The sequence below is a fragment of the Trichosporon asahii genome (genome assembly GCF_000293215.1).
Source record: "Trichosporon asahii var. asahii CBS 2479 unplaced genomic scaffold scaffold00004, whole genome shotgun sequence".
Taxonomy (NCBI): Eukaryota; Fungi; Basidiomycota; class Tremellomycetes; order Trichosporonales; family Trichosporonaceae; genus Trichosporon; species Trichosporon asahii.
Genome location: NW_014040920.1, coordinates 378,439 through 395,756, shown reverse-complemented (window position 1 = coordinate 395,756; position 17,318 = coordinate 378,439). Strand labels below are relative to the sequence as shown.

Sequence of the window (17,318 nt, the reverse complement as noted above, 5' to 3'; positions counted from 1 at the left end):
GCGGACAATGTACTGCTCGAGCTGCTGGCTCCGGACAATCGACCACCAGAACGCGCGCCAGTGCAGAATCGATCCCTGCCTGTCAGCTCAACCTCCACTTATCAGCTCACCTTTTCTCGGCGCATGGAGACGAGCGTCTGGCCAGAAGGAGCATGCGTGTCGCTCGCCTTGAGGAGGAACACGCCCGTGACGCTCTTCTGCCCCGCGGCCTTGTGGACGCGGATCGCATTGCGGCCCGCATTCACCTGCACGTTGTGCTCCTCGAGTAGGCCGACGAGGTACTGCTGCATGAGAGCGAAGGCGTCGGCGGGGTCGAGGGCGAGCCAGAATCGCGTCGTGTTGTTGTCAAAGTCGCCGCCCTGCGTCAGGTTTCCGGTACCGCGCATGAACTGCGACTCCTGCTGGTTCCACTGAGAGGACCATTGCGAGTTGCCGAAGACGCGCTGGGAGCGCCTGAACGTTAGTTGAAAAAGACGGTGATAACCTACTCTACGGCATAGTCTGCTTGGTCTCCTTGTGTGAATGTTGGGTCGGCGACGGACATCATTCCTGTCGTGCGCATTCCTTGCGTCAGAGCCTCCGGAATCTGCTCGCGCGTAAGCTGCGAGGGTCTGGTGGTTAGCTGAAGAGGGAAGATCGTCAGGTACGCACGTCATGCACCACGAGTGCTGCTTGATGCCCTCGATTGTCAGGCGTTTCCGGGGGTCGATCGTAAGCAGGCCCATCAGAATGTCTGAAGGTCAGCTATCACAGGGGTGCTTTAGCTTACTCTGCGCCTGGCCGCGTATCCGGCACCAGGGGTCGTACTGCCAGATCTCGCCGTTAACGTAGGCCCGGAACTCGATCGCATTCTCAGACGGCTCGTCCCATGGCGTGTCTGGACGTCAGCTCCAAAGACCGCATCAGGGCAGCTGGCCACTTACTGCCAACAAGCATCGTGAAGAGCACAACACCCATGCCCCAGATGTCGACGGGCTCCGCCTTGTACGGCTGTCCTTGCGCGCCGAGCTGGAGTTAGCTGAAAGAAGAACGCAACAACAACTCACCTCCGGAGCAACATAGGGAAGACTGCCGCATCGTCCGCTCAGTAACCGCTCCTTCCCCTTGTAGCGGAAGACGGCGCAAAGACCAAAGTCGGTGATCTTGAGGTTTCCGTTCGCAGCGAGCAGGAGGTTCTCAGGCTTCAGATCACGGTGTGCGATGCCCTTCGAGTGAATGTACTCCTGCCTATTAGTTCGCATCCGCACCTCCAACTCACGATGCCCGACGCGAGCTGCGCAAAGTAGAACTTGGCGAGGTCTTCCGGAATACCAACTTCGGGCGCTGCGTATTAGCTAAGACAAGACACGATCAGCTCACCGATCTTGTCGAACAGGTCACCTCCGACCGCGAGCTCTAACAACATGTACAGTCCAGGCACGACGCCAGCGGCTTCCTTCGCCTTATCGACGATCTCGGAGTGAAGGAATTCGAGAATGTACGAGTTCTTCAGTGACTTGTGCACCTGCACCTCCTTCTGGAGCTCCTTCACGTTGGGCGTCGCGTGCTGCGTTGACGAGACAAACACATTGACAACCTTGCACGCCGCAACCTTTGAGTGCTCGTCGTCGATCGCTCGGAAGACCCTGTCATGTCAGTTCCTGCATAGGCGAGATAACTCACTTGGAGAAGCCACCGCCACCGATCTCCTCGCCTATTCTGTATCCGGCGATGAGGGGGTAGTGCAGCTTGCTGGTGCCGACGTCCATGGTGGGTGATGTGGTGACAGTTGTTTTGGCGGACCAGACTTTTGTTGACATTACGTTGCTGGTTGACGCGACCGCGTCGGACGTGCCTGAACCACGTGTTGGCGTTCATCAATCTCACCTTTCCGATCTTCGACATCCTTGACAGCATTCTCTTGAAGTGATGGCCGGCACCGTACAAACCTCAAACATGTTTGCCCACTGCATACTCGATTTCAAGGGCTAGACTCTGGACTACTTGACGAGCTGCCCGTTTGCGGCGACGAACCAGTTCACCTCATGCCGCCGTGGGAGTGTGGGACTGAGTTAGATTTGCCACCAGCGGCTAGGAACTGATACCACTGCTCAGCCGCCGTCATCAGCCGTTCATCTGCAACTGCAATGGCACAACTTACCTCCTAACCTTCGCTACTGACCTCGACATGGCCTCTTCAATCCATTCGGGCGCGCACCCGTCGTCTGCTCTTGCAACGCCTCATGGATCGCCCGGCAAGCTCCCTTCCTCCTCTTCATCTGACCGGCTGTTTCGACTCGACGCTGACCCCTCCACGCAAGTGAGAGAAGCAAGATGTACTTCTGACATGAGCAGCCTCCCTCGCATCGTTCGCATCTACCTGTGCCTCCTCGCAAAGACCACAATTTTGGAGGATGAAGAGGCAGCAGAAAGCAGCCTGTGGGCTGCGTCTTTGGAGCCAGAACGCGGCGATGCGGAGAACCGTGCTGGGAACGCCGATCCCGACGCGCCTTTGGTCAATCGCTCTAGGTTGGAGCGTGGACTGCGTATCTTGAATGCGAAGAAGGCTGCAGGGCAAGGGTGAGTGTATCTAAGCTGCTTAGGGCACTGCTAATCTTCAGCCTCTTCTACGACTATTTCACGCCCAAGGAGCTGAGCGCTCGTCCAATTTACCCGTTTTTGCCTCCCGGCCTCCAAGAAGAAGATCTGCTGGATTTGTGCAGCAGTAGAAGCTCACCCCTGGCTTGCGTAAGTCGGAGTGACCTGTGTTGCGGATAACAAACGCGGGGCTGACGTACTGTATGTTGCAGACCAACTTCATCGTTCCTCTGCCCGACATCGATCTCAACGTCGCACCCTCCACTCTTCTGCACACGATTGTCGCTTGGCTGTACTCAGATCTGTTCCCGTCCCACTTCCTTTTCCGTCAACCTCGGTATGTCTGCAATGAGGACTTTGAAGACGTACCCATCGACATGGACGCCGAGTACAATGACACTTGGCTGTACGCTCGCATTTCGGCGCGCGTCCTTACTCACATCCGCACTTTCAGAAACTCTGCGGCGAAGGGTCTTCACCCCTATCATCTATTCTCGTGGGCCCATGACGCTGCCGCATTAGCACACATCCTGCCGGTCATACAGCGCCGTGAGTTCATCCCAGGTAGGGGGACCGTCACCGTCGAGAATTGAGATCTTGCGATTCAGAGGTAACCCACTTCTGCACTGAACAACGTTGTAAGCTGTACTTCGATGTAAAAAGTAGCTTCAACTTGCAGCGAACAGTCAAAGCTTGTTTCCTAATCAACGGCGTCGAGCTCGAAATAGGTTCGACTCTGATGGTACCTGAGCCACGTGCGTGGTCGGTTATCACCTTCATCTGGTTCCGTCCGAACTCTGAGCGGTTATGACGATCTCCACAGCGACTGCGAAGCTTGCGAAGCTAGCGCGTCTTTCATCAATCAACTTATGGCCACAGCTCATTATCAGCCACTCAGAAACGCATCCCCTCCTCTCCCCTCCTCTCCATCAGCCCACCACCGCCCCAAGCGACGACTTCGCCTTCGCCCCCTCCACTGCCTCCTCGTTCTCAGCGCACTCTGCGTCGTCGCTGTCCTCTCCACCATTCTCCTCCTCAAAGGCCAGTACCTCAGGCTCTGCCTTCCCGGTCCCGTCTACAAGCTCTCGCCGGCGCTTCACCAGAAAATTGCCTGCTCGCCTGCCCCAGCCCCCGCTGCCTACGCTGCGCAGAACGCTACTGCTTCTAAAGTTTCACGACCCTTTACCACTACGGCCGCGCCTTCATCAACCTCCACCCTCGCATCGCAGATTGACATCATGGTTGGGAGACTCTCCGATCTCCTCCAGTCTCAGAACCAGCTCTTCGTCGATGACCTGAAGAAGGGCCATGGGTCTGGATGGCACCTGGTGAATGGCAACGAGGCAGGTGACCTCGACTCCATCTCCTCGGCTGTCGCGTTCGCCGTCCTGAATACCGCCCTCAAGGCGCAGCGGACTGTGCCTCTCATGATGACGCCCTCGAAGTACATCCGCCTGCGTCCCGAGAACCTCCTCGCTCTCAAGACTTCTCTGATTGGCCCCGAGGATCTCCTGTCCCCCGAGGACCTGCCCGTGTCGACGGAGGAGCTCGGCTCGCTCGGCGTCAGGTTCGACCTCGTCGACCACAATCGTCTGCTGCCGGACTTTGGCGACAACGAGGACAAGGTTGACGCGATCATCGACCACCACGAGGACGAGGAGCGCTCGGACGGCGCCATGACTCGCTTGATTGTCTTCCCGACCGGCAGCTGCTCCAGTCTCGTCACTAAGCACTTCCAGCCTGAATGGCAGGCTTCGATCTCCGGACCAGCTGGTATCGCTGGATCACCGGTGCCCCGCGAGCTTGCGACCCTTCTGCTGTCCTCAATCATGATCGACACTCATGGGCTCAAGGAGGGCGGCAAGGCCACTGATGTCGACCGTGCGGCCGCTGCGTTCCTGTACCCCCTCTCGACGTTTGTCGATGACAACAAGGTTATAGCCCTGCAGTCGATCGCGGGCGACCAGGTCCCCGACCCGCTGCTGCGTTTCGGCAACGAGCTTGTCGAGGTCAAGTTCAACGTCACTGGCATGTCGACGCACGACCTGCTTATTCGTGACTACAAGCAGTATGTGTGGCACCCCAAGAACACGAAGAAGGTGCAGGTCCTCAACATTGGTCTCGCGACTGTCCCGATGTCTCTGAAGAACCAGCTCAAGCAGGAGAAGGACGATTGGACGACCTACCTGCAGACGTGCGACAGCTTCATGACTGAGAAGGGCATCGACGTGCTCGGCGTTCTCACGACGTACAAGAGCGAGAAGAAGGGCAAGAGCAAGCGCGAGATCCTGCTCGTTGTCCGCCCCGGTGGCAGCATCCCCGACGCTGCTCTCTGTCGCTACGTTAGCGACACCCTCGCTGCCGGCATGGAGCGAACAGGCGGTGTTCTCGACCTGCTGCCTTGGGAGGGCAAGGGCAAGAAGCTCGAGTACGCCGACAAGTTTGGCGAGGTCGCTGTTGGACACGACGGCCGTGTCGCCCGCGTCTGGGAGCAGGGCAACGCCAAGTCCACCAGGAAGCAGGTTGCTCCGGCGATCATGGACATTGTCCACGATGACATCTAAGACACTAGATTAACGATATGTAATGATTGGGCTTGGGCTAGACCTTTTGATGTATCTCTTGCTACTCGATACTGAGTCGAAGCTTGTTCCGCGCTATGCATGCTGCGCTTGCTGCTGATTCGAATCCTCCGGTTTAACAGCAATACGTCAAGGTTGTCGCCACCCAGGGACGGGCTGCAGGGTTTGCTCCCGCCAGCGCTGATTTCATTTTGTGGACACCAGGCGACCGAGATCGCAGCAGCGCTACAGTCGCTACATCATCACCGCACTTATCCACCATACTGTCCTCTACTCGGAAACGCAAAAGAATGGGGGCATCAGCAGGCCGCATGGACCCCAGCAGCGAGCCCACCACCCCGTCGGCGTCGTCGGTCTCGACCGTGACGACTGGCGAACCCAGCGATCCACCCAGCCAGCTGCCTTCCAGCCGCAACTCCCCCTTCTCCGATGACCCTTCCTTCCCCAGCACCAAGCACAAGCGGCTATCCTACGAGACACCAAGAGATGGGCAGCGCGTCACGTTAATGGACATGCCGGAGGAGATCCTGATGGAGATCATCATGAACCTCGACGCCGACTCGCTGTCCAAGTGCTACAGAGTGAGTGTCATTTGCCGCTGAGGTTGGTGCCAGCAGCTGAGGGAAGTGAAGGAGAAGCTGACGACGCAGGTATGCAAGCACATCCACTCCTTCATGTCGAACTCGTCGGCGGTCTCGCTGCGCCATGCGCTGCTTGCAAACTCGCTCCGCCTGAACCCGAACGCCCTCAAGGCGCGACCCGACATGCCGCACCAAGTGCCCAAGTCGTCCGTGAGCCTGTTGAACCAGCTGAGAGAGCGCCTGACGCGGCTGCACAATCTGTCTCCGTCGACTGAGAAGCTTGTGCCGTTCCGAGAAGCCGAGGGGCGGCTGTACGAGTACCTCGAGGGCGTGCTCCTGCGATCGCCCGTGGATTTAACGCTTGGCGGGCAACATGCCACGTACAGCCGCGACCTGGCCGTGTACGACTTCCGCAAGCCGGACGAGTGGGAGGAGATGACGGTCGACGGAAGCGTGCATGATGAAGACGTTGATGAGGTCGTCGAGGAGACCGAGGAGTCGGACCTCGACAGCGTGCGCACACATTACAAGTCGTCCTTCGTCATCCACGAGCTCGCCGTTGACCCTGGACAGGACCTGCTGCTCCTGGCTACATCGTAAGTTTCGTTGACGTCCAGACATAACTGACAGCCAGGGGACACCGTGACCGAGGGACGATCATGTACTGCATGGAGATTCACCTTCTGAGCCTGTCGACTTTCAAGCCGCATCCTCTCGCCGAGACGCCCGTGCTCAACTTCCATCCGACACGGTGGCAGACGACGTCAAACCTCGAGTTCCAGATCTGCGACGACGCGCTGTTCGTGCTTCGCAAGCAGACGGTGCGGGACGTGGCGATGCCTCGCGTGCACGTGCGGATCCCGGACCAGCTCATCGGGTGGAATTGGAAGACGGGGCGCATGTGCAGCGAGCTGACGAGCGCGGCGAAGCAGGAGCTCGTGTCTTTCCAGCTGCTGACCCCGACGTCGTTCATCGTCACGGCCTATCGGCCGGTGGCGGAGGTGGACGACGCACACGACCTCGACTTCTCGCACCACCTCGACCTGTACGCGTTCCCGCCCTTCGACCAACTGCCCTCGGACAGTGATCGGCGATGGCGACCGACGCTCGTCAAGACGTTTGACCTGCCGCGCTTCACGACCGACTTGCGGAACAACATTCTCCCGCCCCAGATGAGTGTGCGCGTCGAGCCTCCCCCACGCCAGTCCTTCCCAGAGTACCCCTTGCATGCGCCGCCGCCCTTCGTCCCGGATCCTGCTACGGGCGTGGTACTGGTGTCGGTGCGGCAGCAGCTGCTCAACGTCGAGGAGCCAGACGACATTGACGTGCTGCACTTCATGTTTGTGTTCCCGAAGCCGCTGCTGATCTCCTACCTCCCTAACGTGGAGGACCTCGACGAGCGCCTGGCACGGAATACCTTCATCCCGCCCGCCGCAGTCACGGTCAGCGAGAAGCAGCTCGAGGAGCTCTGGGCCGACGTCCCGCGCACCGTGACGTGGGACGAGCTCGCGCCGCATGTGCGTGCCCTGGGCCCGAAGCACCCGCAGGCCGAATGGGTGTGCTACGTGTACCAGAACCGCTACGTAACGGTGGAGGAGGTGCTCTTCGGCCCCGAAGAGGACTCGGGCAGCGAGGACGGGCACGTGCTCGTGCCCCACCTGTGCTGCTACGACTTTGACCGCCGGCGCGTGCAGCACGAGATCAACAAGCGGCTCGACCTGCTCGCCTCGGAAGGGAAACTGACAGGCGACTCGGTGACGGATCTCGACGCAGTCGAGGGAGACTGGGACGGCATCCAGCTCGTCTTGGCCGCAGACGAGCACGAGAAGAGCCTCCCGCTCGATGACGCGGTGACGTGCGGACAGGAATTCCCGTATCTCATCACGCGCAAGGAGTGCGAGGAGGACACGATCCCGCTCATCGACGCCGAGCGCATCCTCACTGTCTGCCGGCCGGACATTTGGAGTGAAGACAACGACTTTGGAACGAATCATGGGAGTATCAAGGTTATGAACTTCTAGGCCTGAGGCGCAGCCGAAGGCAAAGGCGGAGGTGAAAGCTGAGGAGGGCGGAGGTGTCATGCTTTGGCGCCGTAGGCGAATGTGAGGAGCTCCCAACAACGTAAAACTCGCTCAGTAGAGCGGCAGCGAGAGAGTGAAGAGTAGTCCGACGTACCATACCTTTGTCACATTTATGCAAGCCATACAATTATCCCGTCCTCCACGGCCAAGTCTATATTCTATCGCACATCTACGTGTCTAGATAACAATCCCCATGCGCAAGTGGGGAATGGCCGGTCCGTCGCCATTCGGCCCGACTTTCGTAAACACGTTCTCGTCGAGCACACTCAGCCCAAGGCGCTGGTAGAAGCCGACCTGGTTCGTCCTAGCGTCGAGATGGAGCAGTCTCCGTCCCTCCTGCCCTTCCCGCCCCTCCTGCCCCTCCTCCCTGTCCATCTTCTGTAAGGCGGAAACGCACGCGTCAAACATGACCCGTCCCAATCCGCGGCCCTGGAGGTTCGGGTGCAGCGCAAACTTCCTCAGCTGAGTTGCGGGTTCGCCCCTAAACTCGGGCAGGCTCGAGGCGAGGGATGGGGGAAGAGGCTGGGGAGGCTGGGTATAGGGCGCAGGAACCAGAGTGACTACGCCAACGGGCAGCGAGTCGTAGGAAGGCGGGATAGACAGAGCGCGCAGGTCAGAGGAGGGCAGGAAGAGACCGAGATGCAGGGCGCCGGGGGCGTAGTCGTACTCGGCGAGTTGGGCTGAGAGGGGGATGGAGGGCCAGAGCACTTCATGGCGGAGGAGGCGGAGCTGTTCCGGGTCCACGGGGCGGATATTGTACGCTAACTTCTGCGCTGCGCCGTTCGTCGCAGACATGGTGACGCAAGGAAGGCGTTGCTCCGATATATGATAGAGAGAGAGAGAAATTGGAAGAGGTGAAAGGTGAATGTGTGGAGGTGCTGTGATGGAGACGAAAGGGTGGGTCGGAATGCTGAGTCGAGCGGATCGAGCGGAAATCACCGAGCTGGCCGAGCTCGGACCGATCATGCCTTGCATCTCTCACACCTCCAAATACCAAACGGAGGCGACGAGTGTGAGCAGGCTGAATAACATGCATAGCCATTCGGACCGCATACGGTGTACAGCTTCTGTCTGCTTCTGTCTGAGTGCTTCTGCGCCGAGCGTACAGAAGAGTCTTGGCCGTCAGGCTCTGCACTAAGCTCTCTGGTGTAATCTGCACTGATCACTGCAGCATAGCCTTCCTTCTACTCCCCTACCAGCAGCTAATCAAGGGCCGATCGCCGCCGAAGCATGCATAGCAATGTCTGCGCTGCACGCAGTTTCGACAGTAGCGAGACGAAAGCCATATTCCCACGATTACCTTTTCCACCAGCCACTCAGCCCTCTCAGCCCACAGGGACAGATGCAGTACAGTGGCGTCCTTATCCTGTGTGCCCGCCGTCAGCTCTGCGGATTCTCGCGGATTCTGGCCAAACACAACGCCGCTTTGAACAGGGTGTGGGAGTGCCATACATTAGTCTAGGGTGGGCCACGTCCTCGACGCGTCGACGCGCTGAACATGGCGATGCACGCGATGCAGGCTTCGGAGCGTTTAGAGTTCATTCCTTCTCCTCCAGCTGATGCTGTGCTGCTGTGATCTGCGGAAAAAAAGTCTGCCAGAGTAGTAGTCAAGCGTGTCAGTGTGTGTGTGTTCCCTCACTGCTTCCAGACCCCGATTAATTATCGGGAGTCGAGGAGTCACGCACAAAACTGAGCTTATCACTGGTCTTCGCGGCGCTTCGCTTGATGGTCTGCACAGAGATGCACCGGCTTGCGTACTCCTGTTCCCACCGCAGCACATGGGCACATCTCTAGCTTGGTAGTGAGCACGAGGTGACATGGAGGCACTGCGGGGATAGTCCCATGCCCGCTGTCCTACCACTCACTGCCGAAGGGATAGGTGCCAATGAAAAGCGTAAAGCTACCACTTGCTCAGTGAGCTTCCCCTTTTGGATGGCCAGTTATGCATGAGGAGAGAGGATGAAAAGTGCTGGGAAGAGGAAAAAAAAGCATGCCGAGAGAATGTCGAGTAAGAAGGAAACTAGAATCAGCGCACCAGCCCAAAGGCCCGGGTGAAGGGACGGTTTCAGTCGTTTCAGCTGAGCAAGGGGGGAACGAAACCTTGTTTCGTCTAGAGTTGGGCTGCTGCGGGGGCAAATCATTGTCAACTGGGGGAGGGTCGAGAACATCGTTGTCTGTGCAGAGCGCAGTGCGCAGTGAGCGGGCTGTGTCCGGTATGCTGGGCGCTGTACTCGGTACTAGGCGCATCGGGCGCTGCAGATGAAGAGGAGGCGTGTCGCGTGTCCGTTCATGACGGCTCTCATCCGCAAAGTCCCTAAAAGCAGACTGGACGCCGTGCCGTGGTGTCCGGATGCCGTTGGGCCCGCCCCTTTGTGCCAGGGACAGTTGAGCCGAGCCACTCACAGCGGCAGCCGTGGTCCTGACGTCCTGAGCGATTCATCCTCTCCCATCCGCACTCCTCCTCTGGGCTGTGACTTTGAACACCACCACCCCTCGAGGGCCAGTCCGAATCCATCTCATCACCCCCCGCACACTCCTCGTCATCCATCCTCCACTCTCTCCTTTCCGTCTCTTCATTCACAATTGTCATACACCACCTATCAACCACCCAGTCACTCTCTTGGCACACCCTCTCGCCCTAGACGCCCCCGTCCGCCTCCCTCTCCTCATCGCCTCGCTCTCGACACCCTCCCTCTACTCTCCCCCCTCCGCTTCATCGGAACCTCGCTCTCCTCTCACCGGCCATCGTTCCATCCAGCTGACCACGCTCGCTTCTCCCACCCACTGAACCCCGCAAAAGCTCAGCCCGCATGACCCAGTCAGGTGGGCCTGTGCGCATCTCGCTGCGCGCGACCGCTCATCGCCCCTTCATCCTCGGGCACCCCGGCATCGCTCCCGCCGAGAACCGCGACGGCGCAACTGTCCAGGGCACCGTCGAAGTCCGCACCGTCACCCAACCTGTTAAGGCCAAGTGGGTCCGCGTCGAGGTTCGCAAGTATGAGACAGTGAAGGGCGGTCCCACGCCGCCCAAGGGCACACCGGCCTACACCCACGTCGGCAAGGTGCACCTGCTCTGGAAGGCCGGCGAGGGCAAGGAGTATGAGGTTGTGCCGAACCGCGACTTCCGCTTCGTTATCCCGCTGCCGCTCGAGGACCTTCCGCCGTCGCTCGACAACAAGCGCGCCACGATCAGCTACGAGCTTGTCGCCAGCATCTGCTACAAGCAAAAGGGCGGCCTGTTCCGCAAGTCGTCCCCGACCCAGACGACTGCTTCGGAGCACCTGCGCATCATCCGCTACGACCTCATGTCCGCCTGGCCCAAGTACCAGGCGTCGACGCAGCAAGTCGCACAGTCGCAGGACGGCAGCGTCAACCTCGTCGTCGAGCGCCCGCAGCAGGCGTTCGGACCCGGCGACTCTGTCTTCCTCATGACGCTCCTCAGGTCGAACAGCCCGCAGCCCTTCACGTTCCAGGCCCTCGACGTCTCGCTCGTGGAAATGTTCACGTTCGTTCCGAAAGAGGACACCAAGTCGACCAAGAAGTCTAAGAAGCCTCTTGGTCAGCCGACGACCAAGACCGAGGTCGTCACCTCGAAGCGCTTCACTATCAACCAGACCATGCGCCCCGGAGAAGAAAAGGCTTTTAAGGGAAGCCTTGTCGTACCGGTGCCGACGGCCAACGAGGCCATGCTGACGGTCCGCGGAGCCAAGACGCTCGGCATCGAGTACAAGATTGTCGTGCAGGCCATCTGCGACAATGGCAACATTGTTGTTGAGCAGCCCTGCGATGTCTGCGCATTTGGAAAGCAAGCGGCAACGCAGTGTGTCAGGTAAGTTACTGTAGTGTATTGCGCTGACAGCAACAGGGATCTCGGATACGTCGCCGGCCTCTCCGAGAGCCAGCGCGGCATGGGACCTCTGAACTCTCTCTCAGGACAAATGTTCAAGTCGAGCCCGCAGCTGTCCGACCCCTCGTCCTCAGCGACGTCGCTGAGCAACAAGATGCAGAACGGTGCCCAGCCTCCGACACCGTACCACGCAAGTGCGCCGCATGCGGCTGGCCCCAGCCAGCCCGCCAGCGGCCCCATGGGGGGCCGCCTCGGTGCTGCCGCGAACACGATTACGGGTCTGTTCCCGCGCCGCTCATCCTCGACGACGACGAGCACAACAACGACCTCGGACTGGGGACCCGCCCCGAGCGACCGTCAGTTCACAACGATGCCGACGCCGAATCCCGCTAGCAGGAGTAACACGGCCTCGCCGCCCGCTGTCGAGTCGCTCCGTGACAAACCGCTGCCTGGCGGCCTCACGCACAGCAAGTCGAACAAGTGGCGTCCTACCGATGGTGCCATCTCCGAGTCACCCACGGCGACTGGACAGCAAAACGCTGTCGCATCAGGATCCGGCACAGCAACCCCGACGCCCGCGAACCCCGGTGTGCCTGTCGGCGCACCGCCCGGATACGCGCACGCTGGCGCAAACGGCAGCGCCGCGCCTGGTCAGTTTGCCTCGGCTGCGCAGGAGAAGGACATTCAGCGACAGCGTTACGAAGAAGCCCAGAACCGTGTTGGTGGCTCGTCACATGCCGGGGGCAGCTCGTCCTATGCTGCTCCTGCCGCTGCGGCCGCCGTCGTGGGTGTTGCTGGCGCTGGCGCTGCAGCCGCCATGAGCCACACGCCTCCTCCCTCGCACCCCAACGCTGCCAATGGCCAATACCCGTCCGCGGGCCAGGAGAAAGATCGCCTGCGCTACGAGGCGGCCGTTGCGAACCGTGACGCTGCGCAGGGCGCTCCCGCTGGATCGTCTGCACCGCCGCCAGCGCCCGACGAGGCCCCGATTTCATACGAGGAGCTCTTCGGCAACGGGACTGCTGCTGGTCCCTCCTCGTCTGCTGCTGCGGGATCGAGCTCGCGCCCCGGTCCCCCGCCGGGAGGCCAGCCCTCGGCCGTCGCCGAGCCGTACATGTCGGCCGCGCAGGAGAAGGAGATGATGCGCAAGCGGTACGAAGATGCGACGAACCGCGTGACCCGCGCGACGGGCGTGCCGCTTGCGACGTCGCCGAGCCCGCCTGCTTCGAATGCAGGTCACAACCGCATGCCGAGCCAGACGCCGCAGCAGACACCCAACCAGACCCCGCAGAAGGCATACATGTCCGCCGCCGAGGAGAAGGAAATGATGCGCCGGCGCTACGAAGAGGCGACGAACAAGGTTGCCCGCGCGACGGGTGTCGGCTCGGGCTCCAGCTCGGACCGCGCCCAGTCCCCGCCCATGACGCAGTCTCCGCCCGCGGCCCAGTCGCCCGAGCAGAAACTCTACATGTCAGCGGCCGAGGAGAAGGAGATGATGCGAAGGAGGTATGAGGAGGCGACGAACCGCGTCGCGTCCGCCACTGGCTCTCCTGCGGCCGCGGCCGTGGCCAGCGGCTCGGGTGCTCGTGCTGGAACCGCTTCGCCGACGCCGCAGCGCGAAAACTCGGTCCCCGCGGCGTACATGAGCGCGGCGGAGGAGAAGGAGATGATGCGCCGGCGGTACGAGGAAGCGACGCGGCGCGTGGCGAGCTCGACTTGTGCGCCCGATGTGGCAAGCGGGAGCAATGGCAGCAACGGCACAGCGCAGCCTGTGCGACAGCAGTCGGCCGGCTCGCCGCCGCCGGCCAACGTACCTGCCGCCTACATGTCAGCCGCAGAGGAGAAGGAGATGATGCGCCGGCGATACGAGGAGGCGACTAACCGCGTCGCGCGCGCCACCTCGCCCTCAGGCAGTGTGCCGAGCGCCGCGCCTCCGGCCTTCGAGGATGTGGTTGGTACGCCTCCCGCCCAGTTCAGCTCCACGCCGGCCGCGTACATGACCGCAGCGCAGGAGAAGGAGATGATGAGGCAGCGATTCGAGGAGGCGCAGGGCCGTGTCGCTAGCGGCTCTGGCGGCTCTGGCTCCCAGCGTGCCGTGGACCCACGCCAGGCGCCCCCGATCCAGATTCCTGGTAACTCGCCGCCTCGCGCGCAGGCGTCGCAGTCTCAGGCCAAACCGTACATGTCCGCCGAGGAGGAGAAGGAAATGATGCGAAGGCGATACGAAGAGGCCACAACGCGTGTCGCCCGGGCGACGGGTTCCGTGTCCCCTCCTCCCGGCCCCTCGGCCTCTTCTGGCGTCAGTGCGCCGACATCCTACGAGGATGCGATCCGCACGCCGCGCGATCTCGAGTCGCCCGAACCCGAGCCGGGAGTCTCCACGCTTCCGCCGCAACTCCCGCCCATCAGTCTGCTGGGCGACATGCCGACGTCGCCCCTCGCCACGATTAATGGACGATACTCGTTCCTCGGCACTGCATCTCAGCCGCTCGAGTCGACGCCTACCAAAGCCAGGCCGCTCACGCATCTCCCCACTGGTCCGGCTCCGCCCGTCCCCACCAGGCCGCCGCAAGACTACATCGACAATCTCGTTTAGTGTCCCGAGAAGATCGCGCCGGCGTATCCGGCGTATGGGTATGCTGGGTAGTCTGGCGGAGCATAGGTGGTGGCGGCACGAGCGGAGCGAAGGCGAGAGGGCGAGAGGCGACGAGAGCCTGAGCCATCGGAGACGAGCAATACAGAGTAGTAGACGGGAGGGAGCGCAGCGCGGCGAGCGCGGCGAGCGCGGCGAGCGCGGCGAGCGAGCAGGAAGGAGAGCCGAGGAGTGCGTTTCGTCTGTGCATGCTGTTCCCCGACCGCACACGCTCCCTTTTCTTTCCCTTTTTTCCAAGCATATATTTCGATGCTTTCGATGAACGATGAGACGACGAGACGACGAACGATATGAGTAGGAGGATAAGAGAAGTTATAGCCCCTGAGATTGTAATTCTTGAATGTTGACGTTTTAGACGAGTCGATTTATGCAGCCATCTAAATCTGACGTACATATCGTCGGGGACACGGTAGACATGCTTGGACAGAACTTAGGGTGACGTCTACAGTGATTACACGTTGGTCACCACATGGGGGTAACAGGCCAGGGGCAATCTTATCGTCAGCACTGCTCGACCGAGGAGTGTAATCTGTCGTCGGTCGTCAGCTTGGCGCACGGCGATGTCTGTATCCCCGCAGACCATGACTTCTTAACAACGGGGCATGTCATCGCCGATCTCAAGACAGTCCACAAGAAGCCGCCGGTCGGCTTAGTGTGGCACGAGGTCCTCTAGGTCCTCTCCTGGCACATGAGGAGAGGTGACGGAAGTCTTGAGGGAAGTATGAAGTGTGGAGGGCGGAGCGCGATGTGGACACCGAAAGCTTATCTTCGGATCCGAGATTGTGGCACTGCTTCGATGCTTCTACCCAACCTTCTGTGCTGCGCCGGATCAAGTAAAATCTTATCGTAATCCTGCACCGCACGACTCTTGTATCGCTTCGACGCTCGGTCGAGCATGCCACTCGTTCTACTCGGGACGGGCCTTGTAATCTAATCAACGGGTGAATGAATTGCGCGGCCGAGGGATACTAATCTGTTGCCGGCTTGGCAATCGTGGCGATGAAGCCCGGTCGCGTCGCATGATGATGTCAGCTCGATGCGGATGATGGCTCTAGACGCTGCTCGATCGGATAAGTCACTGGTTGAGGCGGGTCTTATCTGAACTACCATTGCGCTTATCGATGATCGATGGATGCGGGCGCGCCCGAGCTCTATAGCTCTGTAACCTCCACGCAGACTGGGCGGGATAGAGAGACGCAGCTTGCGACGTTCTTCGTAAGGCAATAACAATGGCTATGCTGACGGGATTGTAAATGACCAGCTGACATGGCTGTCACTCTGTGGTCCGCTGCCCGACTTCCGCCCCCGAAGCAAGACCCACGATCCGGCCCGGCGTCGCTTCAGATCGCGATCACGTCGGCGTCACATCGGCTTCGCGTTGTGTCTTGGGTCAGCCGGACGAGTTGGCGCAAGCCCTCAACGCGTCCAACGGATGGAAGCTGATGAGTACTGACTGTGAGGCTTGACACTGCCTGGACTCGGCAACATGTCGTTGTCCGACATCGACCGCCCTTCTACGTCTTGGAGTCGTCTTGGAGTGCACCAAGAATCCCGGTGAGAAAGGTATATAAGAAGCACCATTTTACCTCCAAGACATCTCAACAGCATCGACCCTCCTCGATCACACCTCAAGCAACATGAAGATTTCCATCGCCATCTCCGCCGTCATCGCCCTTCTTGTGGGCCACAGCCTGGCCGCCCCGGCGCCTATGCCCGACTCCGCTCCCGTATTGGCAGACTCTGCCTTCGAAGCCCGAGACATCGATATGGTGGCTCACGACGACACTGACGACACTGACGACGACGACTTTGAGCTGGACCCCGAGACCTCGGCCCTCCTAGACCGGCTGGACAGCATCCCCGCCGACGTGCTCGATGCGGGAGAGGACGCGACTGCGTCCTGGCTCTCCTCCAACCTCTGGGTTCCGCACACTGAGCGTGCCCTCTCCATCTTCGAGACGGACGGGACCGAAGGAACCCTCGACCTCGACGCGCGCGCCGACAAACCCTTCAATGCGCCCAAGTGTCTCACGGCCATGGGCGTCGCGCTGGGCATGAACGCCTTCCCCATCACGAAGGTGGTCCGCATCGTCAAGATCTTCAAAAAGTTTGGCGACATGAAAAAGACCATCTCCCGCTTCCGCGCCGTGCGCACCGTGAAGGGGATCCGCGACGTGGGCGGCAAGGAACTCGTCGAGCTCGCGACCATCATCGCGGGCGTGGACGCGGTCGCGACCAAGTGTTTCCCCAACTCCCTCCTTGGCCAGCTCTTGGCATAACGGGGTCGACGTTGTCGATCTGTGGACCCATGGTTTTAGGAAGGAGGGGGCAGTCCGAAGCAGGTTCAGTGAATGAAATTTGAACGAAAAGAGTACGACGGAAGCGAAGAAGGAACGTCCGATACTCGCAGAGCAATGTACCCTTTCTCTTGTAGCAGGATGAATCGACTGGCCCCTCGTTTCCAGGTGCCATGCGCACCGAGGTTGCATCCTCCCGCGTTCGTTGCACCGGCGGCGCGAGCCGCCAGACGCGGCGCCGCAGGGCGCAACACCACCACAGGTGTTCCCGTTCGTATAACGGCTAGTATGCTCGCTTGTCAAGGACTATCGCGGGAGATCGGAGTTCGATTCTCCGACGGGAAGCATGAAGTCCTCTGTGGAGGCATGATCCTTTTGGTTTTGTTGCATTGACGGTCGGATGGACGGATGGTTGGATGGAGGGTGGGTGGCTTGAGGGACGGGGTGATTTCGGTGTGCCACTGACTTAATTGGGATTAGGATTTGCTTTTCCTAAATAATGTATGATAGCATCCTAGGATACGTTTGTAATCAGCTGACCAGATTGCGGAGTGGCACGCACCCCTGAGGCGTTCGGCCATCCATCCGCCCATCGTTGCGAGCACGGCTCTACAACAGACGGAGGGTACAGATAGGGTACCGCAAGTTCACAGCACACAAGCTGCCCTGCTAACACCTTCCCCCAAGCTCGCCAACCGCC

General features: G+C 60.2%; 6 protein-coding genes and 1 non-coding gene across 7 annotated transcripts; 5 read left to right on the top strand and 2 right to left on the bottom strand.

The window, feature by feature from the left end:
* Positions 1 to 101: 101 nt before the first annotated feature.
* A1Q1_03668 (uncharacterized protein) lies at positions 102 to 1,748 on the bottom strand (the record flags this gene model as incomplete). Its single annotated transcript, XM_014328282.1, has 8 exons — positions 102 to 443; positions 489 to 622; positions 770 to 877; positions 924 to 990; positions 1,047 to 1,205; positions 1,259 to 1,314; positions 1,360 to 1,614; positions 1,676 to 1,748. 8 exons carry the CDS (start codon positions 1,746 to 1,748, stop codon positions 102 to 104), a joined length of 1,194 nt encoding a protein of 397 aa, XP_014183757.1.
* Positions 1,749 to 2,167: 419 nt separating this feature from the next.
* On the top strand, positions 2,168 to 5,141 carry A1Q1_03667 (exopolyphosphatase; the record flags this gene model as incomplete). The annotated part of the gene is made up of 7 exons (XM_014328281.1): positions 2,168 to 2,559; positions 2,601 to 2,727; positions 2,790 to 2,983; positions 3,032 to 3,126; positions 3,186 to 3,215; positions 3,264 to 3,339; positions 3,401 to 5,141. 7 exons carry the CDS (start codon positions 2,168 to 2,170, stop codon positions 5,139 to 5,141), a joined length of 2,655 nt encoding a protein of 884 aa, XP_014183756.1.
* Positions 5,142 to 5,449: 308 nt separating this feature from the next.
* A1Q1_03666 (uncharacterized protein) lies at positions 5,450 to 7,761 on the top strand (the record flags this gene model as incomplete). The annotated part of the gene is made up of 4 exons (XM_014328280.1): positions 5,450 to 5,740; positions 5,810 to 6,336; positions 6,392 to 6,785; positions 6,856 to 7,761. 4 exons carry the CDS (start codon positions 5,450 to 5,452, stop codon positions 7,759 to 7,761), a joined length of 2,118 nt encoding a protein of 705 aa, XP_014183755.1.
* Positions 7,762 to 7,998: 237 nt separating this feature from the next.
* A1Q1_03665 (uncharacterized protein) lies at positions 7,999 to 8,616 on the bottom strand (the record flags this gene model as incomplete). The annotated part of the gene is made up of 1 exon (XM_014328279.1): positions 7,999 to 8,616. The coding sequence occupies one exon, from the start codon at positions 8,614 to 8,616 to the stop codon at positions 7,999 to 8,001; it is 618 nt and encodes a 205-aa protein (XP_014183754.1).
* A 2,015-nt stretch (positions 8,617 to 10,631) lies between these two features.
* On the top strand, positions 10,632 to 14,264 carry A1Q1_03664 (uncharacterized protein; the record flags this gene model as incomplete). The annotated part of the gene is made up of 2 exons (XM_014328278.1): positions 10,632 to 11,641; positions 11,687 to 14,264. 2 exons carry the CDS (start codon positions 10,632 to 10,634, stop codon positions 14,262 to 14,264), a joined length of 3,588 nt encoding a protein of 1,195 aa, XP_014183753.1.
* Positions 14,265 to 15,958: 1,694 nt separating this feature from the next.
* Positions 15,959 to 16,600, top strand: A1Q1_03663 (uncharacterized protein; the record flags this gene model as incomplete). The annotated part of the gene is made up of 1 exon (XM_014328277.1): positions 15,959 to 16,600. The coding sequence occupies one exon, from the start codon at positions 15,959 to 15,961 to the stop codon at positions 16,598 to 16,600; it is 642 nt and encodes a 213-aa protein (XP_014183752.1).
* Positions 16,601 to 16,883: 283 nt separating this feature from the next.
* On the top strand, positions 16,884 to 16,963 carry A1Q1_t032. Its single transcript has one exon. It is a non-coding gene; the product is annotated as a tRNA-Asp (tRNA).
* Positions 16,964 to 17,318: the final 355 nt, after the last annotated feature.